The 20,887-nt window shown below is 38.0% G+C and overlaps 4 protein-coding genes across 8 annotated transcripts; 3 read left to right on the top strand and 1 right to left on the bottom strand.

Annotated features, from left to right (window-relative positions):
- The first annotated feature begins 154 nt into the window (after positions 1-154).
- LOC135789760 (E3 ubiquitin-protein ligase MARCHF5-like) lies at positions 155-2,650 on the top strand. Its single transcript, XM_065299751.1, has 3 exons — positions 155-729; positions 784-1,009; positions 1,089-2,650. Exons 1-3 carry the CDS (start codon positions 475-477, stop codon positions 1,619-1,621), a joined length of 1,014 nt encoding a protein of 337 aa, XP_065155823.1. The 5' UTR covers positions 155-474; the 3' UTR covers positions 1,622-2,650.
- Positions 2,651-2,688: 38 nt separating this feature from the next.
- On the bottom strand, positions 2,689-3,835 carry LOC135789761 (2-aminoethanethiol dioxygenase). The gene is made up of 2 exons (XM_065299753.1): positions 3,277-3,835; positions 2,689-3,213 (listed from the first exon to the last, which is right to left on the bottom strand). The coding sequence occupies exons 1-2, from the start codon at positions 3,789-3,791 to the stop codon at positions 2,925-2,927; spliced, it is 804 nt and encodes a 267-aa protein (XP_065155825.1). The 5' UTR covers positions 3,792-3,835; the 3' UTR covers positions 2,689-2,924.
- Positions 3,836-3,886: 51 nt separating this feature from the next.
- LOC135789759 (C1GALT1-specific chaperone 1-like) lies at positions 3,887-5,549 on the top strand. Its single transcript, XM_065299750.1, has 4 exons — positions 3,887-4,897; positions 4,967-5,136; positions 5,188-5,301; positions 5,372-5,549. The coding sequence occupies exons 1-4, from the start codon at positions 4,171-4,173 to the stop codon at positions 5,498-5,500; spliced, it is 1,140 nt and encodes a 379-aa protein (XP_065155822.1). The 5' UTR covers positions 3,887-4,170; the 3' UTR covers positions 5,501-5,549.
- Positions 5,550-6,487: 938 nt separating this feature from the next.
- On the top strand, positions 6,488-20,812 carry LOC135789782 (epimerase family protein SDR39U1-like). Of its 5 annotated transcripts, XM_065299790.1 has the most exons (19): positions 6,488-6,658; positions 6,720-7,036; positions 7,108-7,267; positions 7,342-7,565; positions 7,631-7,986; positions 8,050-8,380; positions 8,446-8,751; positions 8,821-9,108; positions 9,179-10,111; positions 10,179-10,599; positions 10,659-10,809; positions 10,875-14,516; positions 14,577-15,351; positions 15,422-15,884; positions 15,955-16,169; positions 16,233-17,083; positions 18,287-19,741; positions 19,793-20,477; positions 20,540-20,812. In XM_065299790.1, exons 1-19 carry the CDS (start codon positions 6,588-6,590, stop codon positions 20,737-20,739), a joined length of 11,844 nt encoding a protein of 3,947 aa, XP_065155862.1. In that variant the 5' UTR covers positions 6,488-6,587; the 3' UTR covers positions 20,740-20,812. The 5 variants fall into 5 exon arrangements, with proteins under 5 accessions (XP_065155862.1, XP_065155866.1, XP_065155865.1 ...); XM_065299791.1 differs by lacking the exons at positions 6,488-6,658; positions 6,720-7,036; positions 7,108-7,267; ... (11 more) ...; positions 15,955-16,169; positions 16,233-17,083 and adding an exon at positions 18,077-18,232; XM_065299792.1 differs by lacking the exons at positions 6,488-6,658; positions 6,720-7,036; positions 7,108-7,267; ... (11 more) ...; positions 15,955-16,169; positions 16,233-17,083 and adding an exon at positions 18,078-18,216.
- The last annotated feature ends 75 nt before the right edge of the window (positions 20,813-20,887 follow it).

Genomic DNA, 20,887 nt, shown 5'->3' with positions numbered 1-20,887 from the left:
TTATTTTTACAACATATAAAAGTTCGGGTATAATTGCATAAATATAGTGTTGTTTTGCTTAAATTAGTTGTGAGGCAACTTGTTATACACCCTCCAATTGTTCATTTTGGTTAAATAAAATCAAACACACTCCAATCTTATTACGCCATACTTAATTTTAAAACATTAGTGCGCATTAGCGAATATTTATGTTAATATTGCAATTATCCGCATTTTATTCAACGCTATTCATCGCACTTATTTCCATTCAGATTCTGGGTGACACAATCGTTTGTCTCCGGTGATTGACAGCAGTTTGGTTGTGCAGCGCTGCAGCCCTGCATCGGCTGGCGAAATTTACGTTGATCGCTTGCATTCCTTGCACTAATGTCAGTTGCGAAAAATTTTTGGTAAATAAATGGAGCCACGCGGGCCAACAATCTAAGAGCGTGACCCGAGCGTCCTGCCAGTCGATCGCGGAGTGAAATCATAAACATGGACGAGGACGAGCTAGAAACAACGTCGCGGACTTTGCTTCAGGGAAAGATGCACGCTGATGAAGTGGATAGTGTGCATACGACGCATACAAGCATCGGCACTGATGCATTATCTATCGCCGGGGGTATTATGAACAAAGCTGATAGCAGAGATTCTAATCAGCGTTATTGCTGGGTTTGCTTTGCAACTGATGAGGATGATGAGACTGCTGCTTGGGTACAGCCTTGTAATTGTAGAGGCACAACTAAATGGGTATGTTGTGTGTATATTCATCAATCAACAAGTTAATTTTTGTTGGTTTTGCAGGTGCATCAAGCATGTTTACAAAGATGGGTGGATGAAAAACAAAAAGGTGGAAACATGGGGAAAGTTTCATGCCCACAGTGTCAGACAGAATATATCATAGTGTTTCCAAATATGGGAGTGCTTGTACTCATACTGGATACAGTTGATAGTTTTATTTATAAGGGCTGTCCATTTTTGGCAGCAGGGATTGTAGTTGGCGCTATTTATTGGTGTGCTGTTACATATGGTAAGTATTATTCTAAATCTAAGTGGTGTAGGATGGGTTGCCTATCTTGAAATTTCAAAACAATTTTTGTTTATTTCAGGCGCAATAACTGTGATGCAAGTTGTTGGACAACGCGAAGGTCTCGCTGTAATGGAACAAGCCGATCCACTTGTCCTCCTCATAGGTTTACCAGCAATTCCAATCGCCCTGGTTGTGGGCCGTATGGTCCGCTGGGAGGATACAGTTTTACACTTTATCCGACGTTATTTGTCGCGCGTGCCCATAATCAAACACATCCTGCCCTTCCGCGTCGATGTTGGCCCGACGTTTACGCGTACGGGTGGCGAGGAAGACATCCCACCTCTTTCCGATCCCGTATCCGCGACGCGAGTGCTCTGCGGTGCGCTTTTAATGCCCACAATTGCCAATATAATCGGCAAGTTGCTCTTCGACAGCGTGCGCTCCAACTTCCACAAGACGGTGCTGGGCGGCGCGACGTTTGTGCTAGTCAAAGGCGCGCTCAAGATCTACCACAAACAACAGCAGTACATTCGGCAGTGTCAGCGCAAGATACTCGACTATACGGAGGCGAATATTTCCGCGTATTTACGACGGCATCGTCCTTCGCATTGAGTGTTTACAATGTTTCTTTTTTGATCTTCGAAACTCGCGGCGAAAACTTTTGATTACATAATTGTTACGCGCTGTTTGCAACTTTAACTTTATCAAAGATATTTATTTACTAGTTTTTACTCGCAGGATGTATGCGTAGATTTTTTAAACACTTTGGTAAAGACGTCCTGAGGAGTCGTGGATGGTAAATGGATAAATGTATAAATTTGTTAATAACTGGGATTATTCATGTGCTAAGTGAATAGACTACAACTACTCAACTGACGAAACAAAACTTTAACTTCCTGAAAGATATTAAACGGAGTAAATTTTGTGATTTTACTTTTAAAATTTATTCTAACACGATAACAAAGATTTAAATTAGATACTTTTTATCTTTATTTACGCAATTAATGCAGAAAGGGTAAAAAGTATTGGGGAATATCAAATGAGTCATTGAAAATGAGGTTATGATGCGTTAGTGGACATTCCAACCTCATTTGTACCTCGGATTTGCTTCACAACTGAAAAAATTGCGCGTTATGAAGTTTCTTTTCAATTTTAATTGCTTTTCCTTGGTTATTCTTCTGAGTTTTTCGTGAGTTTTTCCTTTTTGTACGTTTTTCAAACATTCCTGCCTTTAAGAAGTAATTGAATGTTTTTTGACATAAAATTGAATTGTCCTGGGGCATTTAAGCCTTCTTTCAACTGAAGAATAGTCTAATCAATGAAAAATACGCTTTTGTTGAGTTAATTACACCAAAAGACAATTAATATAGTCAATTTGGTTTCTTGGGCATGTGAAATAGTACCTATATTATGTAAATTTAACAAAAATTGATATTTGTACGTGAAAAAGGAAATAGTTTTCATAATTTTGTAATATTTTAACTTGAGAGTTAAGTTACCATAGGAGAAAAGCTTAGGAAATAGCGTTTTTACATAAACTACTTATATTTTCCGAATATATTAAGATTATTACAAATTATTTATGGAAATTCGCTCAAATCAGCTCTGTTCAGGAATAAAAACAATTTTGAACAATGAAAATAGATATTCTAGGATAATATATTCAAAAATTTGCACAATTCCATATCAATAGATCATTTTATCAAGTTCAACATTATTTTTAATAACAACAACAGCACAATAGACATGCATACATAACATTCAAACACAATATCATTACAATGAACACGAAAGCAATGATTTCTCGTCATTGACTACACACAACCAAATCGATTAATCCCAAGTGGTAATACTTAAATTCACAATAGTTAAAGTGTTGCGTCAGTTAAAATTCTTTGTACAATTAAATTTAAAGCTAATTTTCACTCGTTTTCTCATGCAGCACGAAGTCTTCTTCAATATGCGGCCCGGAGTACGGCAGTTGATCGCACCAGAACCACGACGGCGATTCAATACTTTCCAACAACATTTTGTTGACTCCTGTCTGTCGTATCCGTTTAAAATAAGTGCACTTTCGCTTCCCCAGCTCGGGAATCAGCACATCGTAAGGCGGTGCAAGAATATCAACGAAAGCTGCCACTCCATCCACACTTTCAATTTCGTGCAGATTTTGATGGTTTGGTTCCAGAATACAAGGTGGATCTCTATCAACAATGAAGAATATAAAGTAAAAAGTATGTTTAGAGTAAAATATTAGTTTTACTTACATATAATGTAAGTTTATAGGTGTATGACACTCAACATCCACTTGTTTATCATCAAGACACTCAGAAATAGTATAACTACTGATTTTTAACGTGCCATAGATGACTTTTATCAAGCCATGCATATGTGGATGATCATGCAGTGGTAGTTTCATGTTTTCTGCTACAATAAACACTCCAACACTCACTGCATCATCATCGTAAATCTGAACATAAGTAACTGGTGCTTTTCCAGGATGACACCAACTCTCTTGCTTGAATATGTCATGCTCAGAGTGTAAACCCAGGTCAGAGCCTTTCGTTTTATCCAGAAGGCACTTCAGCTTTTCGATATTTTTGGGAAAATTAGTTTTTGCAGGCATACTAAACGTTGTCACTGCTTGTTTCAGCAAGAGATTTATATGCCCTGCCATTTTCTCAAGTAATTTTATTTTCAACGGGCGTGGAGTTAAAAAAAGGACGAGATTGTGAACACACGAATGCCTGAAATACGTGACAAAACACCACTTGAAGAACATGGAACGAAATCAGCTGTTAAAATAGATTTTTGTTTCAAACAAATGACGTAAAGAGTTGCCGCCACGACATGCAGCAGCATCTATAATCTCAGGTAGATAATTAATCATGCTAGGCAACTATACATACACGTCGCACTTCAAAATCTCTCACCTTTAATCGACACAATCTAATTTATGGCAATGCACTCTGTGAGTCGAGAGGAAATATATTTCTCCAACACCTGCCTAAGACGTTATCTCCTCCTCTTCGCTATCATCAGCAGAATGAACAAATAAGAAACATAACCTTTTGAGAACAAAAGAATACTGCTTAAGTTTATTTATTATTATTTGCACCTGTTTTATAGTGTTTAATTTAAATTAGAGTCAATAGTGAATCATGTACAACATCAACAAAAATTATCTGCTCTTTATAGTAGGTCTTTTCATTGGTAGTTATCTCGCATTTCAAGTTAAATCAAGAAACACAATCATTCCAAGCATAAATCAAACATTTATTGATCTCCCTAAAAAGCTAGCTTCGCTTAACACTTATTATGAGAATTGGTTTCAAAATGCGGGTTTTATACGTAGGAAACACACAATCGACACATTACGATACGGTGATCATTTATTTCGAACAGAAGCAAAGATTTTAGAACATCAAATACCAATTTTGTGCGTGATACTTTCAAACAACGATAAAACTGCCAAAGCGGGGGTTCATACCTGGGCTAAGGGTTGTACCGACGTGACTATAGTTAAACTAAGTGGTAGAAAGGGGAAACATCATATACCAATGAAAAAAACCGCCGAGAATTCCAATTGGAATAAGTTATGCGGTGCAATTAAAGAAATTGAATATGATAAATTTGAGTGGGTTGTTTTTGTGCATCAACAAACGTTTGTATTGTTAGAGAATTTAAGATGGTTTGTAGCTAGTTTAAATCATACAAAAGGGTATTATTTAGGGCAGGCGGAGAGTTTTTGGAACGTACGGTATAATTTAGCGCAGGCGGGGTTTGTGCTAAGTCAGGGTAGTTTAAGGCTTTTAAAGGCGGAGTTTGATGAGGAGAAGGGATGTAAAGTGGATAGTTTGATGTTGAACAAAGAGGATTTTACATTGGGTAATTATTGTTTTATTATTATTATAATTTGAAGAGTTGTTAATATTTTTATGATTTTTTATTTTTAAGGTAAAGTTTTATCAAAATATGATATATTTCCTATTGATACGCGTGATCCAGATGGTTATTCCACATTCAACGCGTTTAACTGGCAGCAGGAGTTTTTTCCGGGCGTGAATTATTATAAGAATTCGATTTATCCACGGAAATGTTGTAGTTCTAGAGTAATTACTTTTAAAGTAAGTTTTTTGCGTTAATTGTAATGATTATGTTAATATTATTATTTTTAGGGAATTGAACGAGATAAATTTTATATGTATTATTATTTATTGTACCAGTTGGATGTTTTTCGTGATGGAAATCTAGGGAACAAGCCAATGGCCACACCAGCTGATAAAGATTATGTTAGTTTATTAAAATAGGGAATATTTTGTTAGGATTTGATTTAATATGTTTTTTTTATTGTTTTAATAGGTTTGGAAACATTTTCTTGCTGAACATGGAGTATATCGCAATGTTTCCGCAGATGAGTATTACAATATTTGGGCAGAGTCAGGTTTCAATCCGGAAATGTTCAATCGGTTTGATAACAACTACGATTAATGAGTCAACAACGAATTTTTAATAATAAACTGTGATAAAATTAACAAAATGTCTTCGTTACAAATATTTTTAGAATTTATATAGGTACATTTTGTGAAGTTGTGAAGTACACGTTATTATTCTTGATAACAAGAGTCAAGCAATGTCGAATTCAGGTAGTTCGTCGACCGCTGGAGTACCCAACACTTAATAATTGATTTAGTGCAAACTTGAAGACAAGTTTTGAAAATTTGAGAAAAATCATACTTGTAACATATGACTTTTATTTAAAAGTAGCCTAATATGTAAATAACTAGATACTTTTCCACTCTTCTAGATTCCTTGAACTATTTTCGTACCCTTTAAACAAAAATCTGTGAAAAATTGCAACATATCTTAAAATATTACGCTCGTTTTTCTTTCTCAACTAAACTTATGAATGAAAGAATTATTCATGTTAAATTTGGGAAAATTTGACCTATCACGCATAGATTAATTTCCACGAAAACAGATTCATCAAAAATCTCCACGGGATTTATCCAAAATAACAATTTAATATTCCAATTTGATAAACAATGTAATTCTCCGAAAGACCGCATAATTTCCATCATTTCAACAATAAAACTTTTTATAAAAATGAGTCCACGATAATAAATTAGGCACATCTCGTCTGGCGCCCCAATTTAATGCGTTTCTGCACTTGCACGATAACTTGATAACAATTTTGTGCGAAGTTTTACACTTGGATGGTTGAACTCGTGCTCCATTTTCATTTTTTTGCGCATCGCCTTGACACCTTTATCAATCCGTTCACTCGTGGTATCAAACATCCTCTTCCTGCAACCTACAAGTTAAAATCAACACAAACCAACCGTATACATAGAAAAAATGATGATATTTTCAGCGACGGAGGAAAAAATATGTTAATCATGATCTACGTGGAGGGACAGAGGACAATCGCTAATAAATACGACCAAATTTACGCATTTGCATCATTCTCTCTTGGGAGAGCTTCCTGCGCAGTCAATAACAATAAAATAATTAAAAATTATAGTGATAATGAATAAATTGAATAAGTTTACATAAAATAATCAAATAAAACTTAAAAATGAAGAACTTTATTAGTATTAGTGTTAGTATTATATTAGTTAGTGTTTTATATTTACAAAATGGCGTTAGGTAAGTCTTAATTAATAATAAAACTAATTATTTAAATAAATTTTATAATTTTACACTATAGTGGTGAATATATGCCAAAATACATTCAAAATAATTACAACGTAAACCAAGGAAGTTACGCACAACCTTCAGCGACTAAAACATTTACAAAAACAAAAACCAAAAATGTCATCCCAGCCGGAAGTTACAATGGCGGCTGTGTGGGCCAACCCCAACCACCGCACAACTCAAAAATGCAGTGTTCTAAGTACAGCGGGTGTAAAGTAACTTGTATGCCTAGCTACAAGTTTCCTGATGGTTCTGCTAATGTCATCGTGCAGTGTCAGGATGGTATCTGGATTCCGATGACGGAAAGTGGTACATTGCAAGCATGCGAACGTAAGAATTAACTAAAATGCGCAGTTTTAATTTTTTCTTTATAAAAATGTTTAATATTAATTTATTTATAGCTATTTGTCTACCTGAATGTTTAAATAATGGCATTTGCGTTGCTCCGGATCAATGCAATTGTCCTGAGAATTTTTCTGGACCTCATTGTCAATTTGAAAACAAACCATGTTTGAATTTCCCACCTATGCCCATGAATTCAAAGAGATCTTGTCGTGCTTCGTACGTATTACCTATTATTACTTACGTATGGTTATTATTGTTCATAAATAAACAAATATTGTTAATTTTTAAAGGATCTGTACAATTATTTGTATGAATGGTCATCAATTCCCTGACGGCACTGGCATGACCACAATGGAGTGCAAAAACGGTAACTGGGCACCTACTAAACCCGGCTGGGCAGTTATACCGGATTGTCAAGCCACGTGTAATCCGCCATGTCAAAATGGCGGCAATTGTCTTTCCTTCAACGTATGTCAATGCCCGCAAGATTTTCGTGGACCACAATGTCAATATTGTAAGATTAACAACTCTTACAAAAAGTATTTTTAAAGTTTTAAACATTTTTTAAACATTTTACAGCTGCAAGTGTTTGTAACGCTAAAAATCTGCAATTCAATGGAGCTTACAATTGTTCAGGTGATGCAGAAACATTTAAATGTTCAGTCAACTGCCCAGCTGGTATTCAATTCGAGTTTACCCCTCAACCATATTACACTTGTCGGTATGACACAGGTAAATTCCTGCCTGCACCCATCCCGCAATGCGTTTATCCTGATAACATGCAAGTTATTCCTCTGGGAAGCACATCTCATACATATTACAAGGTTTCTAATTATTCTGTGAAGTCTAATTCGAAGTCAATGCATCATGGATACTCTGATGGTGATGTTATTACTTTTGGAAGTAATTCAGAGACAAGTTGGCAGAGGAGAAAGGTTAGTTTTGACATAACCTTAATTTATGACTAAACAAATTTAATTCTAACCTAATATTTGTAGCCGAGCAGTGATAATTATGTCAACGATACTAATATTGATGTAGTTCCTATTGGGATGTATGGTAAACATGAAAGTGCATACGTGACTGTTGAAGAGAAACTTCCAAAACCAGGAACTTGCTTCACATGGGCCGGAAGTCATTATAAAACCTTTGATGGGACTATTTTCAGTGTCAATTCAAACTGTGCTTATACTCTAGCACGTGATGCAGTTGATAATACATTCACAGTTATTGTTTCTAATCATCCTGGGTGCAAAACTGACTACAAAAAATGTTATCGAGTTGTTAAAATTTATCTGCAGGATAAAGAATATATTTTGAAGAAATCTGGTATGAATTACTACCAAATTCTAATTAAACTCTGAATAATATTAGTTGTTTTGTTATTTATTTAGATGATGATGTCGCCATTTTGGTTTCCCCGAAAAAAATCCACGCCATTCCTGGACAACTCCCTGGAATGCGTACTGAAATGATTGCGCATTTTGTAGTAGTCTTCTTGGATATTTGCGGAGTGAAAATAAAATGGGATGGTAGGCAAATGGTACAGGTTGAAGTAAATGAAGCGATGTGGAATAGAACTGAAGGCATGTGTGGTAATCTAGATGGTAATCCACGAAATGATTTGAGAACAAAACAAGGAAAAATTGCGAAGAATCCTGTAACGTTTGCTAGCAGTTGGCAAGTTGATTCATTAGATGGTAAATTATTCTTTAAAATCAATGTTTAACAATTAAATAATTATATTTATTAATATGTGCGATTAATAGATGAATGTAAAGATACACCCACTGAACAACACGCATGTGCCAATGCACCAAACAAAATCAAAATGGCCGACGAGTTTTGCAGCAAAATTCTGTACGATAAACGGTTTTTAGCTTGCCAGAAAGTTGTAGATGTTAATTTGTTGTTGGATACGTGTAAAGCAGACTATTGCACGTGTACAAAAACAAACCCTAATGAATGTGCCTGTGATGCTTTGAATATCTACATCCGGACATGCGCATACAAAGGAGTTAAGAATTTGGTGTCCTGGAGAGATGAAAAAATTTGTCGTAAGTTAACAAATTAAGTAAATAATCTTACATTAAATAAATACTATTATCATTTTTTCAAACCTCATAGCAATGACCTGTACGGGAGGTAGAATCTACATGCCCTGCGCCCCTGTTGGTGGTCAATCCATCTGCGGTGCATCAGTAGAGTCCAATGAAGATTCCACTTGTGAAGAAGGTTGTTACTGTCCACCTGGCACTTACCTTCACAACAATGAATGCATCACCAAAGACAAATGCCCTTGTCGTTTACGTGGTAAAGACTTTGCTTCCGGTACGAGTGTACCAAAAGACTGCAACACCTGCACATGCAACCAAGGTCAATGGTTGTGTACTCAAGTTGCTTGTGGTGCAAGATGTTCCGCTCTTGGTGATCCTCATTACATCACATTTGATGGAAAACGATATGACTTTATGGGTCAATGCTCTTATTACTTGGTAAAAACTGATAATTTCACCATTGAAGCAGAAAATGTTGCTTGTTCAGGCGCCATTTCCGCTGAAATGAATTTTCCGTTAAATATCGCTGCTGGGTTGCCATCTTGTACGAAAGCTGTGACTGTTCGTTATAAAGGCATAAATATTAAATTGAAACAAAACCATGATTTGGTAATTAATGGTAAAGATATTACAAAGTTACCATGGATCTCTGGAGGTGTAAAAGTCAGAAGTGTTTCTTCTATATTCTTGGTTGTCAATTTGGATAACGGAGTGGAAATTTGGTGGGATGGAATAACAAGAGTATACGTTGATGTACCAGCGAGTTTTAAGGGTTTAACCAAAGGTTTATGTGGCACGTTTAATGGTAATCAAAAGGATGACTTTTTAACACCAGAAAATGACGTTGAAACGTCTGTTACTCCTTTTGCCAATAAATGGAAAACTGAAGAGAAGTGTAATGATGTTAAGGAAGACCTCAAGAACCATCCGTGTACCATCAATGTTCATAACAAGGCATCTGCGGAGAAACACTGCAAGGTTTTAAAATCCATACTATTTGCACGTAAGTTTATCTTAATTTTATTTTTAGTAAGAAAAAGAAAATCTTTATTTTTAATTTTATTTGGTAGCGTGTCATTGGTACGTCAACCCTGATCCATTCTACCAAGATTGCCTCTATGACCTTTGTTCGTGTGAGGGTAAACTCCGTAATTGTTTCTGTCCAATGGTGGCAGCCTACGCACAAGAGTGTGCCGCTCAAGGAATGAAGATTTCATGGAGACAAGAGGTCCCTGAATGTGGTGTGGTATGCCCTCCGGGTCAGACCTACCAAATGTGTGGGAATACCTGTGCAAGAACCTGTAATGAATTGGCTACCAATCAAGACTGCAAAGCACAATGTGTAGAAGGGTGCAATTGTCCTGAAGGTGAGGCATTGGATGACCAAGGGGAGTGTGTACCCATCGGGAGGTGTAAGTGTCATCGAGATGGAGTTGATTTCCCTGCAGGGTTTAAAGAAGTCAGGGCTGCGCATGGAAGAAATGAATTATGGTAAGTTTTTTTGTTTATTTAAAGGTTTTTAAAGGGTTTTAATGGTATTTTGGGTGTAGTACTTGTGTTAATGCAAACTGGCAGTGTAAACCTGCACGTAAAGAAGATCAAGACCAATTCCCACCTGTAGCCCACCTTCAATCAAAGTGCAACGCTACAAGGAACTTAGTGTTTACTACTTGTGAGTCACCAGAACCTATCACATGCAAAGTAAGCATAAATATTTTTTTATTATTTAAAACAACCCTTAAAATATTATTTCCTCTTAATGATAGAACATGCATGACCCTGATTATACCTCCGCTGATGTGTGTCACGCGGGTTGTGAATGCAAAAAAGGCTACATTCTCGATACAAGATCCAAAATGTGTGTAAAACCCTCGGATTGTCCGTGTCATCATGGAGGTCGTTCATACAAAGAAAACTCTGTGGTCCAAAACGATTGTAACACCTGCAAATGTAAAAACGGTAAATGGGATTGTACAACCCGCCAATGCGCGGCACAATGCAGTGCATGGGGTGATTCCCACTTTAAAACCTTTGATGGTACCCACTATGACTACCAAGGTCAATGTGATTATATCCTGGCTAAAGGTGCTATTACCCCTGAAGATAAGTTTGATGTAATCATTCAGAATGTCCCATGTGGAACCCTTGGAGTAGCATGTTCTAAATCTGTCACTATCAAGATTGGAAATGGTCCACAACAGGAGAGTATCACTCTACAAAGAGGAAAACATGTCAGAGACAATCAAATCTTCAAAAGATTCACGGTGAGGAATAAAGATTTGTTTGTTATTATTGAGGCTGCTGATTTAGGTCTGACTATCCATTGGGATAAAGGTACTAGAGTGTATGTGAAAGTAGATCCCAGGTGGAAAGGGCATGTGAGAGGTCTTTGTGGGAATTATAATGACAATCAAGCAGATGATTTCATGACACCTTCAGGTGGTCTTAGTGAAGTATCACCGATTTTGTTTGGAGATTCATGGAAACTGCAGAGTTACTGCCCAGAAACCAAAGAGATATTTGATACTTGTGAATCAAGACCTGATAGGAAACAATGGGCCTTGAAACAATGTGGTATTCTAAAAGGACCCAAATTCACTGCTTGTCATAGTATAGTCCCTGTTGAACACTACATAGATAGATGTGTGTTTGATGCTTGTGCTTGTGACCAAGGAGGTGACTGCGAATGCCTTTGCACTGCTATAGCTGCATACGCCCAAGAGTGTTCCAATCAAGGTCACCCAGTAAAATGGAGATCCCAGGAATTGTGCCCCATTCAATGTGATGAAAGATGTGCTTCTTACAGTCCATGTGTTAGCACCTGCCCAGTTGAAACCTGCGAGAATCTATTAGTTCAAAGCCCAATGAGTAAACTGTGTAAAGAAGATTCATGTGTGGAGGGTTGTCAACCTAAGCCATGCCCAGCGGATCACGTCTACGCTAATTCATCCCTTTTAAATTGTGTACCAAGTAATCTTTGTAAACCCATCTGCATGCAAGTCGATGACATCACTTATTACGAAGGAGATTTAATGGAAGAAGACCAATGTCACACATGTTACTGTTCAAGAGGGAAGAAGTCCTGTAAAGGTCACACTTGCCCACCTTCTATGTCCACTACCATGGAACCACCTAGTCATGAACAGAATACTATGTGTAAACCAGGTTGGAGTGATTGGATCAATCAAGATAAAGCAACTGTCAAGAAAGGAGAACATAAATACATCGAAAATGAAACCTTACCTGATGATATCCTCTTGAATAACTTATTAGGTTCAGCTAGATGTGACAGGGATGAAATGGTGGACATTGAATGCCGCACATCTAAGACCCATCTTACAGCAAAGGAAACAGGAATGGATTGTGAATGCTCCTTAGAACGAGGGTTGGTCTGCAAGTCCAAACCAGGTCATAGACCATGCCCAGACTTTGAAATCAGGGTTCTATGTAAATGTGAAAGTGTAACACCTTGTGACCAACGCAAACCAAATGAAGAATTCCCTGGGGATTGTCATAAGTTCTATCAATGTGCTCCTGTTAAAAGAGGTTATGGTCTAGTAGAGAAGACCTGTGGAAAGGATATGATGTATAACCCAACATCTATGATCTGTGACTGGCCTGCGAATGTAAAACTGATCAAACCCGAGTGTGAAGAGAAGGAAACCATCAAAACTCTTGAAACACCCCGAGAAGACCAGGATGTAACCTTGGAAGCCAACCTTTGTGCTGATAACGAAAGATATGATGAATGTGCAATACAATGTGATAAACTTTGTTTGCACTACTCCCACATTGTAAAAGAAAATGGCCTGTGTCAAGGTAACACCATCTGTGAACCTGGTTGCGTGCATAAAGAGAAACCCAACAGTTGCTCACCAGGATTCCTATGGTCCAACAATATAACTTGTATTTCTATGCATGACTGCATGTGTGCTTCCCATGATGGTAAACCAATCAAACCAGGAACTGTCAATAAAGAATCCGAGTGTATGTTATGTCAATGTGTGGACAACTACTACGCTTGTGATAAGACAGCGTGCGGGGAAGAGGCTCAGGAGTATCTGGTTCATGGTGAAATATTTGAAAACACTACACGAGATGTAGATGTGGTATCCTTACCAGTTATTATAAGTACGGTGACACCTCCAAAGGAATGCCTACCGGAGAACTTCATAGACCTCATACAGGGTGACCAACCCTTACCGGATGAAGCATTCTCGGCTAGTAGTTATCTCTCTACAAATTTTGCTCCCTATAATGCACGGATTGACGCCCAAGCTAATTCAGAATCAGGTGGGAGTTGGACAGCTAAAGACCTGAATAAAGAGCAATACCTTCAAGTTAACCTTGGTAAATTGGAACCCATTTATGGAGTGGTACTCAAAGGAAGTCCCTTGTATACTGAATACGTCACCAGTTTTAAAATTGTGTATGCTACTTCCGAGGATCATCCAGTTTGGAATTATGTTTTGGATAGAACCAAAGAACCTCAGGTGTTTAGAGGTTGTATGGATGGTAATAACCCTGTACAACATATTTTTGTAGAAGCTATAGAAGCTAAACTGGTGAAAATCTTACCTTTGACCTGGAATGGTAACATTGCTTTAAGAGTGGAGTTGATTGGTTGTGGACAACGGAAAACCCTACCACCAAAATTCATTACAATAGCACCACCTAATCCTGATATGTGTTTAGATCCAATGGGACTTGTAGATGGTACCATGTCAGACCAACAGATTACTGTCAGTTCAGAATATGGTCCTGGTAACAGTAAAAAAGACCTTAAATTGAGTGCTTCAAATGGTTGGAGACCTATTACCAACAGTCCATCTGAATTTGTTGAATTCAACTTTTTGGAACCAAGAAACATTACTGGTTTTGTATCAAAGGGAGGTCCATCCGGTTGGGTTACCGCTTTCAGAATTAAATATTCTCACAATGGAAAAACTTGGAATCCTATTTTGGATGAACTATTCCAAGAGAAGACTTTCCTTGGTAATTTTGATGAAGACTCTGCTCAAATGACCAACTTTTTGATGCCGATACTAGCAACTTATGTAAAGGTATTACCTTTAAAGTGGCATAAAAATATTGAATTAAGACTGGAGATGAATGGTTGTTATCTACCTTATCCAACAATTGCACAACCTGAGATAGTGACTGTACCATCAGTCTGTAATGAATGTCCTGGTGTGACAGGAGGTCAATTGGAAGTTGGGGCTTGCAGGTGTGAAAACACATGGTGGGATGGTGAAAAATGTGTTACCAGACCTGAATGCCCTTGTACCCTTGGACATATTGTATATCCAATTGGGACTGTATTTGAGAAGGAGGACTGCTCGCAATGTGTTTGTAAACTTGGAGGTGTGCAACATTGTGTACCGAAGAGTTGTCCATCATGTTCAGTTGTAAGTTATTTTATGAATTTTTATTGAATTTTAGTTTACATTGTAATTATATTTAAATAGGGTTTGAAAAGTACTGTTACTAGTACATGTGGATGTGTGTGTTTACCATGTGATGAAGGTACCACTCTCTGCCCAACTAGTAACATCTGTATCAATAGCACTTCTTGGTGTGATGGTATCCGAGACTGTCCTGATGATGAACTAAACTGTCAAACCACTTCCCAACCTGAAGTGACAACTGATTTTGAAGAATTGTTGGGTACCACGAAAATATATGAACTCTTAACCCAAAAATGCCCACCAATATTAGAATGTCCTCATGGATACAAAGCTGTAGAGAAAAAAGTATCTAAACTTCAGAGATTATCATACATTTCTACAATGTTTTCAACGTATAGTAAGAAAGCACCTAAGAAATCAGCTTTGACCAATGGTAACAAAGGTGGAAGTGGTACTAAAGGAGGTGGGGTCAAAGGAGGATACAAATCTCAACTTCAAAGACCTTCAGATGTTGAAAACTTTAATGGTAACAAGCAACAAGCAGATGAATGCCCTGAATATAAATGTGTTTCTTTGAAACCACCCCCACCCTTTAAACCAAATAAACCATGCCCACCAGCACAATGCCCACCTGGATTTAATCCGGAATTCAATGACGCAGAGGATATTAAGAACAAATGTCCGTTTTATGAATGCGTTCCAAATCCATTACCGGATGTGGTTTGTAATGTCACCGGAAAAACTTTTACGACTTTTGATAACACCGAGTATAAATATGATATTTGTAATCATGTCCTTGCAAGAGATTTGAAGAATTTAGAATGGGATGTTATCTGTAAGTATTTTTACTTATTTTTCCTCAAAACATTCAATAACCTCAAAAATTTTTGTTAAATTTGTTTTAGTGCAAAAGAATTGCACGACTTCCTGTTCGAGGAACTTGGTTATACATCACAATGAACATACATTCGTTTTACATCATGATATGTCCGTGGAATTCGACGGATATAAATATTCTATATCACAAACAAAGAAAATCGGAAGCAACTCGCATTTCTTCTCGATATCGCGGTTAGGCAACACACTACTCTTCGTATCGGAACAATATGGCTTCTGGGTAATCTGGGACAAACAGGGCAACATTAAACTGGGTGTTTCTAGTAAACTATTAAAGAAAGTCGATGGATTGTGTGGATATTACAATGGAAAACCAGATGATGACAAAAGGAAACCAGATGGGACTGAAGCAAGAACAACAGCCGAGTTTGGTGATAGTTGGTTACAAAACGAAGGAAAAATGCAGTGTGATGCTGGAGGATGTCCACCGGAAATTCAAAATAAAGCTTGGGATATGTGTAATCAAGTCAAGTAAGAAATTTTAAGGTTAAATAACCTAAAATATTAATTTTAACAATGTTATTCATTTGTTTATAAACAGGAGTCAAGTTTTAAGCGCTTGTACAAAATCCGTTGACGTTGATGCATTTATAAGTCGTTGTTTAGAAACAACCTGCAGTTGTTTACAAATGGCGGCCACTAATGGCACCGCAGAAGATTCATGTCGATGCAAAGCTTTGGAAAACTTCGTTGTGGAGTGTATGATGAACGATAATGATGTAGAATTGACTGATTGGAGGACTTTGCATGATTGTCGTAAGTTTATACCTAAAATCACCATTTTTTTGTTCTAAAATTTGTATTTTTATTTATATTTAGCTGTATCATGCGACGCACCTTTAGTTTATCAAGACTGTTACCGCCGACGTTGTGAACCCTCGTGTGAAACAATGTCCGACCCAAATGCATGCCCAAAACTATCTAGTATGTGCTTCCCTGGTTGTTATTGTCCCCCTGGACTTGTCCGCAAAGGTGACTCTTGTATCAAGTCTTCAACCTGCAAGGACTGCGAATGCAATGTGTTACCACATCTGCAATACATTACCTATGATGATAACAACTTTACAATCAACGGAAATTGTGTCTATGTCATGTCTAGAGATGTCTTAGAAAAATACCACGATGAGCACCAATTCCAACTTTTGGTCACTAATCATCCATGCCGTGATAACCCACTGAAAATGTGCGTTGGAAAGATCACCATTTTACACCAAGGACATAAAATCCACGTGTTCTTCGACACTGTACGAAACAAACTGAAACTAATAGTAGACGCTGAACGGATTGATGATTTTGAAGAAGTCGCTGATTGGATGCAAGTGAGGACAACAAAATCAAAACACATGAAGTTGTTGTTATTCAAGATACAAGTAGAAATCAGTGTTTATTTCCCATCATTGGGTGTATCAGTAAAAGCACCATCACATAAATACGCAGGGAAATTAGAAGGTTTATGTGGAGATTGCAATAAAGATCCAGAGAATGATTGGAGAATGCCAGATGGAGTCCCAGCAAAAGACCAAGAAGAATTGGGTCCTAGTTGGTTGTACGACAAGTTACCAGGCATGACAAAGGAAAACTGCGAGAATAAACCAAGAGAATTATGTGAAGTGTTATCAGTCGAAGAAGATCCCTGTATGCAACTATTAGATTCCAGCAGATATGCACAGGTGAGTTAATTATTGTACATTATTACTACTTTCAAATGTTTGTAGAGTGAGTTGCCTAGGATACACGCGAACTTGATTTTCACACAAACATAAAAATTCAAGTCGTTTTTCATCTAGACCGGTTTAACCTCGAAAATTTTCCGTGCTGCGCAGTTTATCACTAAAATTTTTTAAACCCAAGCCACTCCCCCAAAGTGTATCATGGCTGGTAAGACAGTCGTGATTGGTGGCGGGACCGGTTTTATCGGTCAACACCTCGAGCGCCTTCTTTTGAATCGCGGCTATGTTGTGCATATTGTATCACGAACCCCTAAACCCCATACGAAGCAAATATCCTGGGAGAGTGTACGTGCTGCCGGACTACCAGAAAACACCTCCTCGGTGGTCAATCTCGCCGGGCAGAATATTCTCGATTTGAAACGGCAATGGACACGCGCGTTTCGTGATCTAGTTTGGAATTCACGTATTGATACCACCACTACTCTACGGAAAGCTATTGAAGCCGCAAATGGTTCTGTTAAGTCCTTTACTATTATGTCCGGTGTTGGGATATACGAATGTGATCAAAATGTTCATGATGAAAGCGCGCATGTGAAAGATTTTGATTTCCTGTCGAAGATGTGCATTGAATTGGAGAGGGTTTCAAAGTTGCCTTCGGAATTAAACTGTCGTAATATAATCATCAGGAGTGGGGTTGTTCTTGGACGTGAAGGAGGGATGATTAAGCAATTGCATCTGCCGTTTAGTTTGGGTTTGGGTGGAGTTATGGGTTCCGGAAAACAAATGCTGCCTTGGATTCATGTCAGTGACTTGACCAAGTTGATCCTCTTTGGTATAGAGAATGATCAAGTGAAAGGGATATTCAATGGGGTTGCTCCTCAACAGACCACAAATGCTGAGTTTACTAAGGCGTTTGCAGGGGCATTGAATAGACCTGCTTTTATTCCGATGCCGGAGTCCATTTTGAAGATCATGTTCCAAGGCAGGCATGTAATGGTCACAACTGGGCCGAAGGTTAAACCTGAAAGGGCTATATCTCTTGGTTTTGATTATGCTTACCCGGATATTGACCTTGCTTGTAGGAGTCTCTATGAACCATCAACAGAACCTAAATTTTAATTAATTATATTAATGTATTCTGAGTCACTTGTAATAAAGTCTTGAACCTTATTGTATTTAAAATACTTATTTTTAATTTTTCAGTGTCATCCATTATTAGACCCTGCAATGTTCCTGGACTGGTGCCATAAGGATATCTGCGGTGGTCATCCGGAACTAGCCTGCAGCGCCATCTCCTCTTACGCTAGAGAATGCCTCAGTAATGGATTCTGTGTCAATTGGCATTCGGATCTTTGCCCACAAACAAAGTGTCCTGATGGCCAACAATACCAAACCTGTGGGACATCATGCCCTGTCACCTGTGATTCAATAAAGAACCCTCAAAAGAAATGCAATGAAGTCCCAACTTCCGGTTGTTTCTGCCCGGAAGGCAAAGTAATGCAGAATAATACATGTATTGAAGAAAAGATGTGTATCACATGTGATGAACATGGTCATCATCCTGGAGACAAGTGGACTAAAGACGCTTGTACAACTTGTGAATGTGAGGGTAGTTCTATTCGTTGTGAAACCAAACATTGTCCTGCTATAGATACCCTCTGCGAGTATGGATATAACGCTGTCAAACTCACAAAAGAAAAAGATGAGTGCTGTGAGAAGTATATCTGTATACCTTCAGCAACAGCTTCACCTACATGTGATCCCCCACAGAAACTTGATTGTGCTTTTGGGCAAGTTGCTAAACTAGATACCAAGTCAGATGGATGTCAACAGTTTGTTTGTGAATGTCTACCACCTGAAGAGTGCGCAGTTGTTGATTTGAAAGCAGATCCCGATCAGGAAGTTGGAATGACAAAGAAAATCAAAGATGGCGGATGTTGTCCAACCGTAGAACTTGTTTGTGATACCAATCTATGTCCCGCAGCCCCGAAATGTGACGAATTCTATAGTTTGAATAAAACTGATGCTGGGAAGACAAGTTGTTGTCCTGAATACAAATGCGTTGCACCGGAAAGTTGTATTGTGGACTTGGATCACATCGAAGCAGAAAATGGCGGCGAGAGACAACGTAGTCAATACGAGAAACAAAAATTATTAAAACAAGCGAATGATACGTGGAATGATGGACCTTGTAGATCATGCAAATGTTATGGATCTAAATCCACAGGATTCCATTCGGCTTGCACAACCACCGAGTGTCCTTTAGTGACATCTTCACCTGATTACGCAGAGTATGATTTATTGATAGAGCCGATTAAGGGTGAATGTTGTCCGGAGATGAAACGAAGTGGTTGTAAATACAATAGTAAGATTTACCACATTGGGGAGAAGTGGACGGATGAACACAACCCATGCACCAAGTTAGAATGTGTTGAAACAAAGGGTTATGGCGTCCAGAAACTAACCCAAATCATCAGTTGTGATGAAAGTTGCGATATAGGTTATGAGTACGTACCAGCAACAAAAGAATCTCACGAATGTTGTGGTTCCTGCAAGGCAATTGGTTGTGTCGTCGATGGGAAAGTCAAATCAGTTGGTACCAACTGGACCTCGGAAGATTTCTGCATGCATTACACTTGTTTAGCTGACAATGGAACGGTATGTTTCTATATATAATTTACTTTTGATTTCTAACCTTAAAATTTTTAGATGCAAGTTCAATCTTTGAGTATTGTATGTCCAGAAATCGCCCAGGAACAGTTTGATAACTTTGTCTATGAATTCCAAGCGATCGAAGGTGAATGCTGTAAGAAACACAAGATGTCCGCGTGTAAAGTCGGCGATACAATGTATATGATTGGTCAGTCATGGCCATGCCCAGACGGGGATCAATGTAAAACGTACACATGTGTTGAAACTTCACCCGGAGTGCTTAAAAAGCAGGAAAGTATCAAAACATGTGATACGGATTGTCCCTTGGGATGGGAGTATGTAGCTTCGAATGTGACTTGTTGTGGCGAATGTGTACAACGCGCATGCGTAGTAGAGAACACACTTAAATCACCCGGTGTTAACTGGACTTCTGCGGATAACTGTACGACATTCACGTGTGAAAACTTCCTGGGACAGTTTACAGTTTCAAGTCATCAGGTTTCCTGTCCGCAGATTGATGACTGTCCACCGGAGAATGTTTATACGAAAGGTTGTTGTGAATATTGTAATGTAACTGCACTGGCAATGGGTGATTGCGTGCCGCAGGAAATCACTGGCAAAAAGAGTTTGCATTATATTACTGCGGAAAGAGAAGGACATGGCGTGTGTAAAAACATTGAAGAGTTGAAAGGTTTCACTGAATGCGTAGGGACTTGTCATTCTGCAACGTTGTTTAATAAAGGTATAGGTGTTTTATTTTAATAGATTTATAATACTAATAATGTGTTTTTAAATTTTAAATAGTTACTGGGAAGCATGAATCTGTTTGTTCGTGTTGTCGAGCTTTGGATTACAAACCATTGTTGGTCGAGTTGACTTGTCAGGATGGGTATAAATTTAAGAAACCAATGTCTGTTCCTTCGAAATGCGGGTGCGAGGGGTGTTCGGCGTTGAAGAATCCACTTCTACAGGCTGGTAAGGGTGTAAAAGGTATCAAACATTAGGTTACTAAACGTAAATTTTAATCTAACATGTTTATATAAGGAAGATATTTTGAAGAGATATTTTACTATTTGGTTTTCCTGGGTATGTTTTATTTTCCTTCCCGTTAAATCCATAATCAGTGATTGTGTGTAAAACTTCTTGACATTG

Source organism: Atheta coriaria, unplaced genomic scaffold, assembly GCF_025399875.1.
Source record: "Atheta coriaria isolate IRGN ID8LTWV9N9 unplaced genomic scaffold, Caltech_Dcor_3.1 hic_scaffold_3_pilon, whole genome shotgun sequence".
NCBI lineage: Eukaryota > Metazoa > Arthropoda > Insecta > Coleoptera > Staphylinidae > Dalotia > Dalotia coriaria.
The sequence above is the reverse complement of the archived record's forward strand: the minus strand, read 5'-3'. Positions and strand labels throughout refer to the sequence as shown.

Excerpts from the sequence above, each read along its gene's own strand:
- LOC135789760 (XM_065299751.1), top strand. The coding sequence starts at position 475 with ATGGACGAGGACGAGCTAGAAACAACGTCGCGGACTTTGCTTCAGGGA. Across the intron at positions 730-783 it reads GTAGAGGCACAACTAAATGG|GTGCATCAAGCATGTTTACA; the intron begins GTATGTTGTGTG and ends TTGGTTTTGCAG. Across the intron at positions 1,010-1,088 it reads TTGGTGTGCTGTTACATATG|GCGCAATAACTGTGATGCAA; the intron begins GTAAGTATTATT and ends TGTTTATTTCAG.
- LOC135789761 (XM_065299753.1), bottom strand. The coding sequence starts at position 3,791 with ATGTTCTTCAAGTGGTGTTTTGTCACGTATTTCAGGCATTCGTGTGTT. Across the intron at positions 3,214-3,276 it reads CCTATAAACTTACATTATAT|AGATCCACCTTGTATTCTGG; the intron begins GTAAGTAAAACT and ends CATTGTTGATAG.
- LOC135789759 (XM_065299750.1), top strand. The coding sequence starts at position 4,171 with ATGTACAACATCAACAAAAATTATCTGCTCTTTATAGTAGGTCTTTTC. Across the intron at positions 4,898-4,966 it reads CAAAGAGGATTTTACATTGG|GTAAAGTTTTATCAAAATAT; the intron begins GTAATTATTGTT and ends TTTATTTTTAAG. Across the intron at positions 5,137-5,187 it reads CTAGAGTAATTACTTTTAAA|GGAATTGAACGAGATAAATT; the intron begins GTAAGTTTTTTG and ends TATTATTTTTAG.
- LOC135789782 (XM_065299790.1), top strand. The coding sequence starts at position 6,588 with ATGAAGAACTTTATTAGTATTAGTGTTAGTATTATATTAGTTAGTGTT. Across the intron at positions 10,112-10,178 it reads AAAATCCATACTATTTGCAC|CGTGTCATTGGTACGTCAAC; the intron begins GTAAGTTTATCT and ends TTTATTTGGTAG. Across the intron at positions 10,600-10,658 it reads CATGGAAGAAATGAATTATG|TACTTGTGTTAATGCAAACT; the intron begins GTAAGTTTTTTT and ends TTTTGGGTGTAG.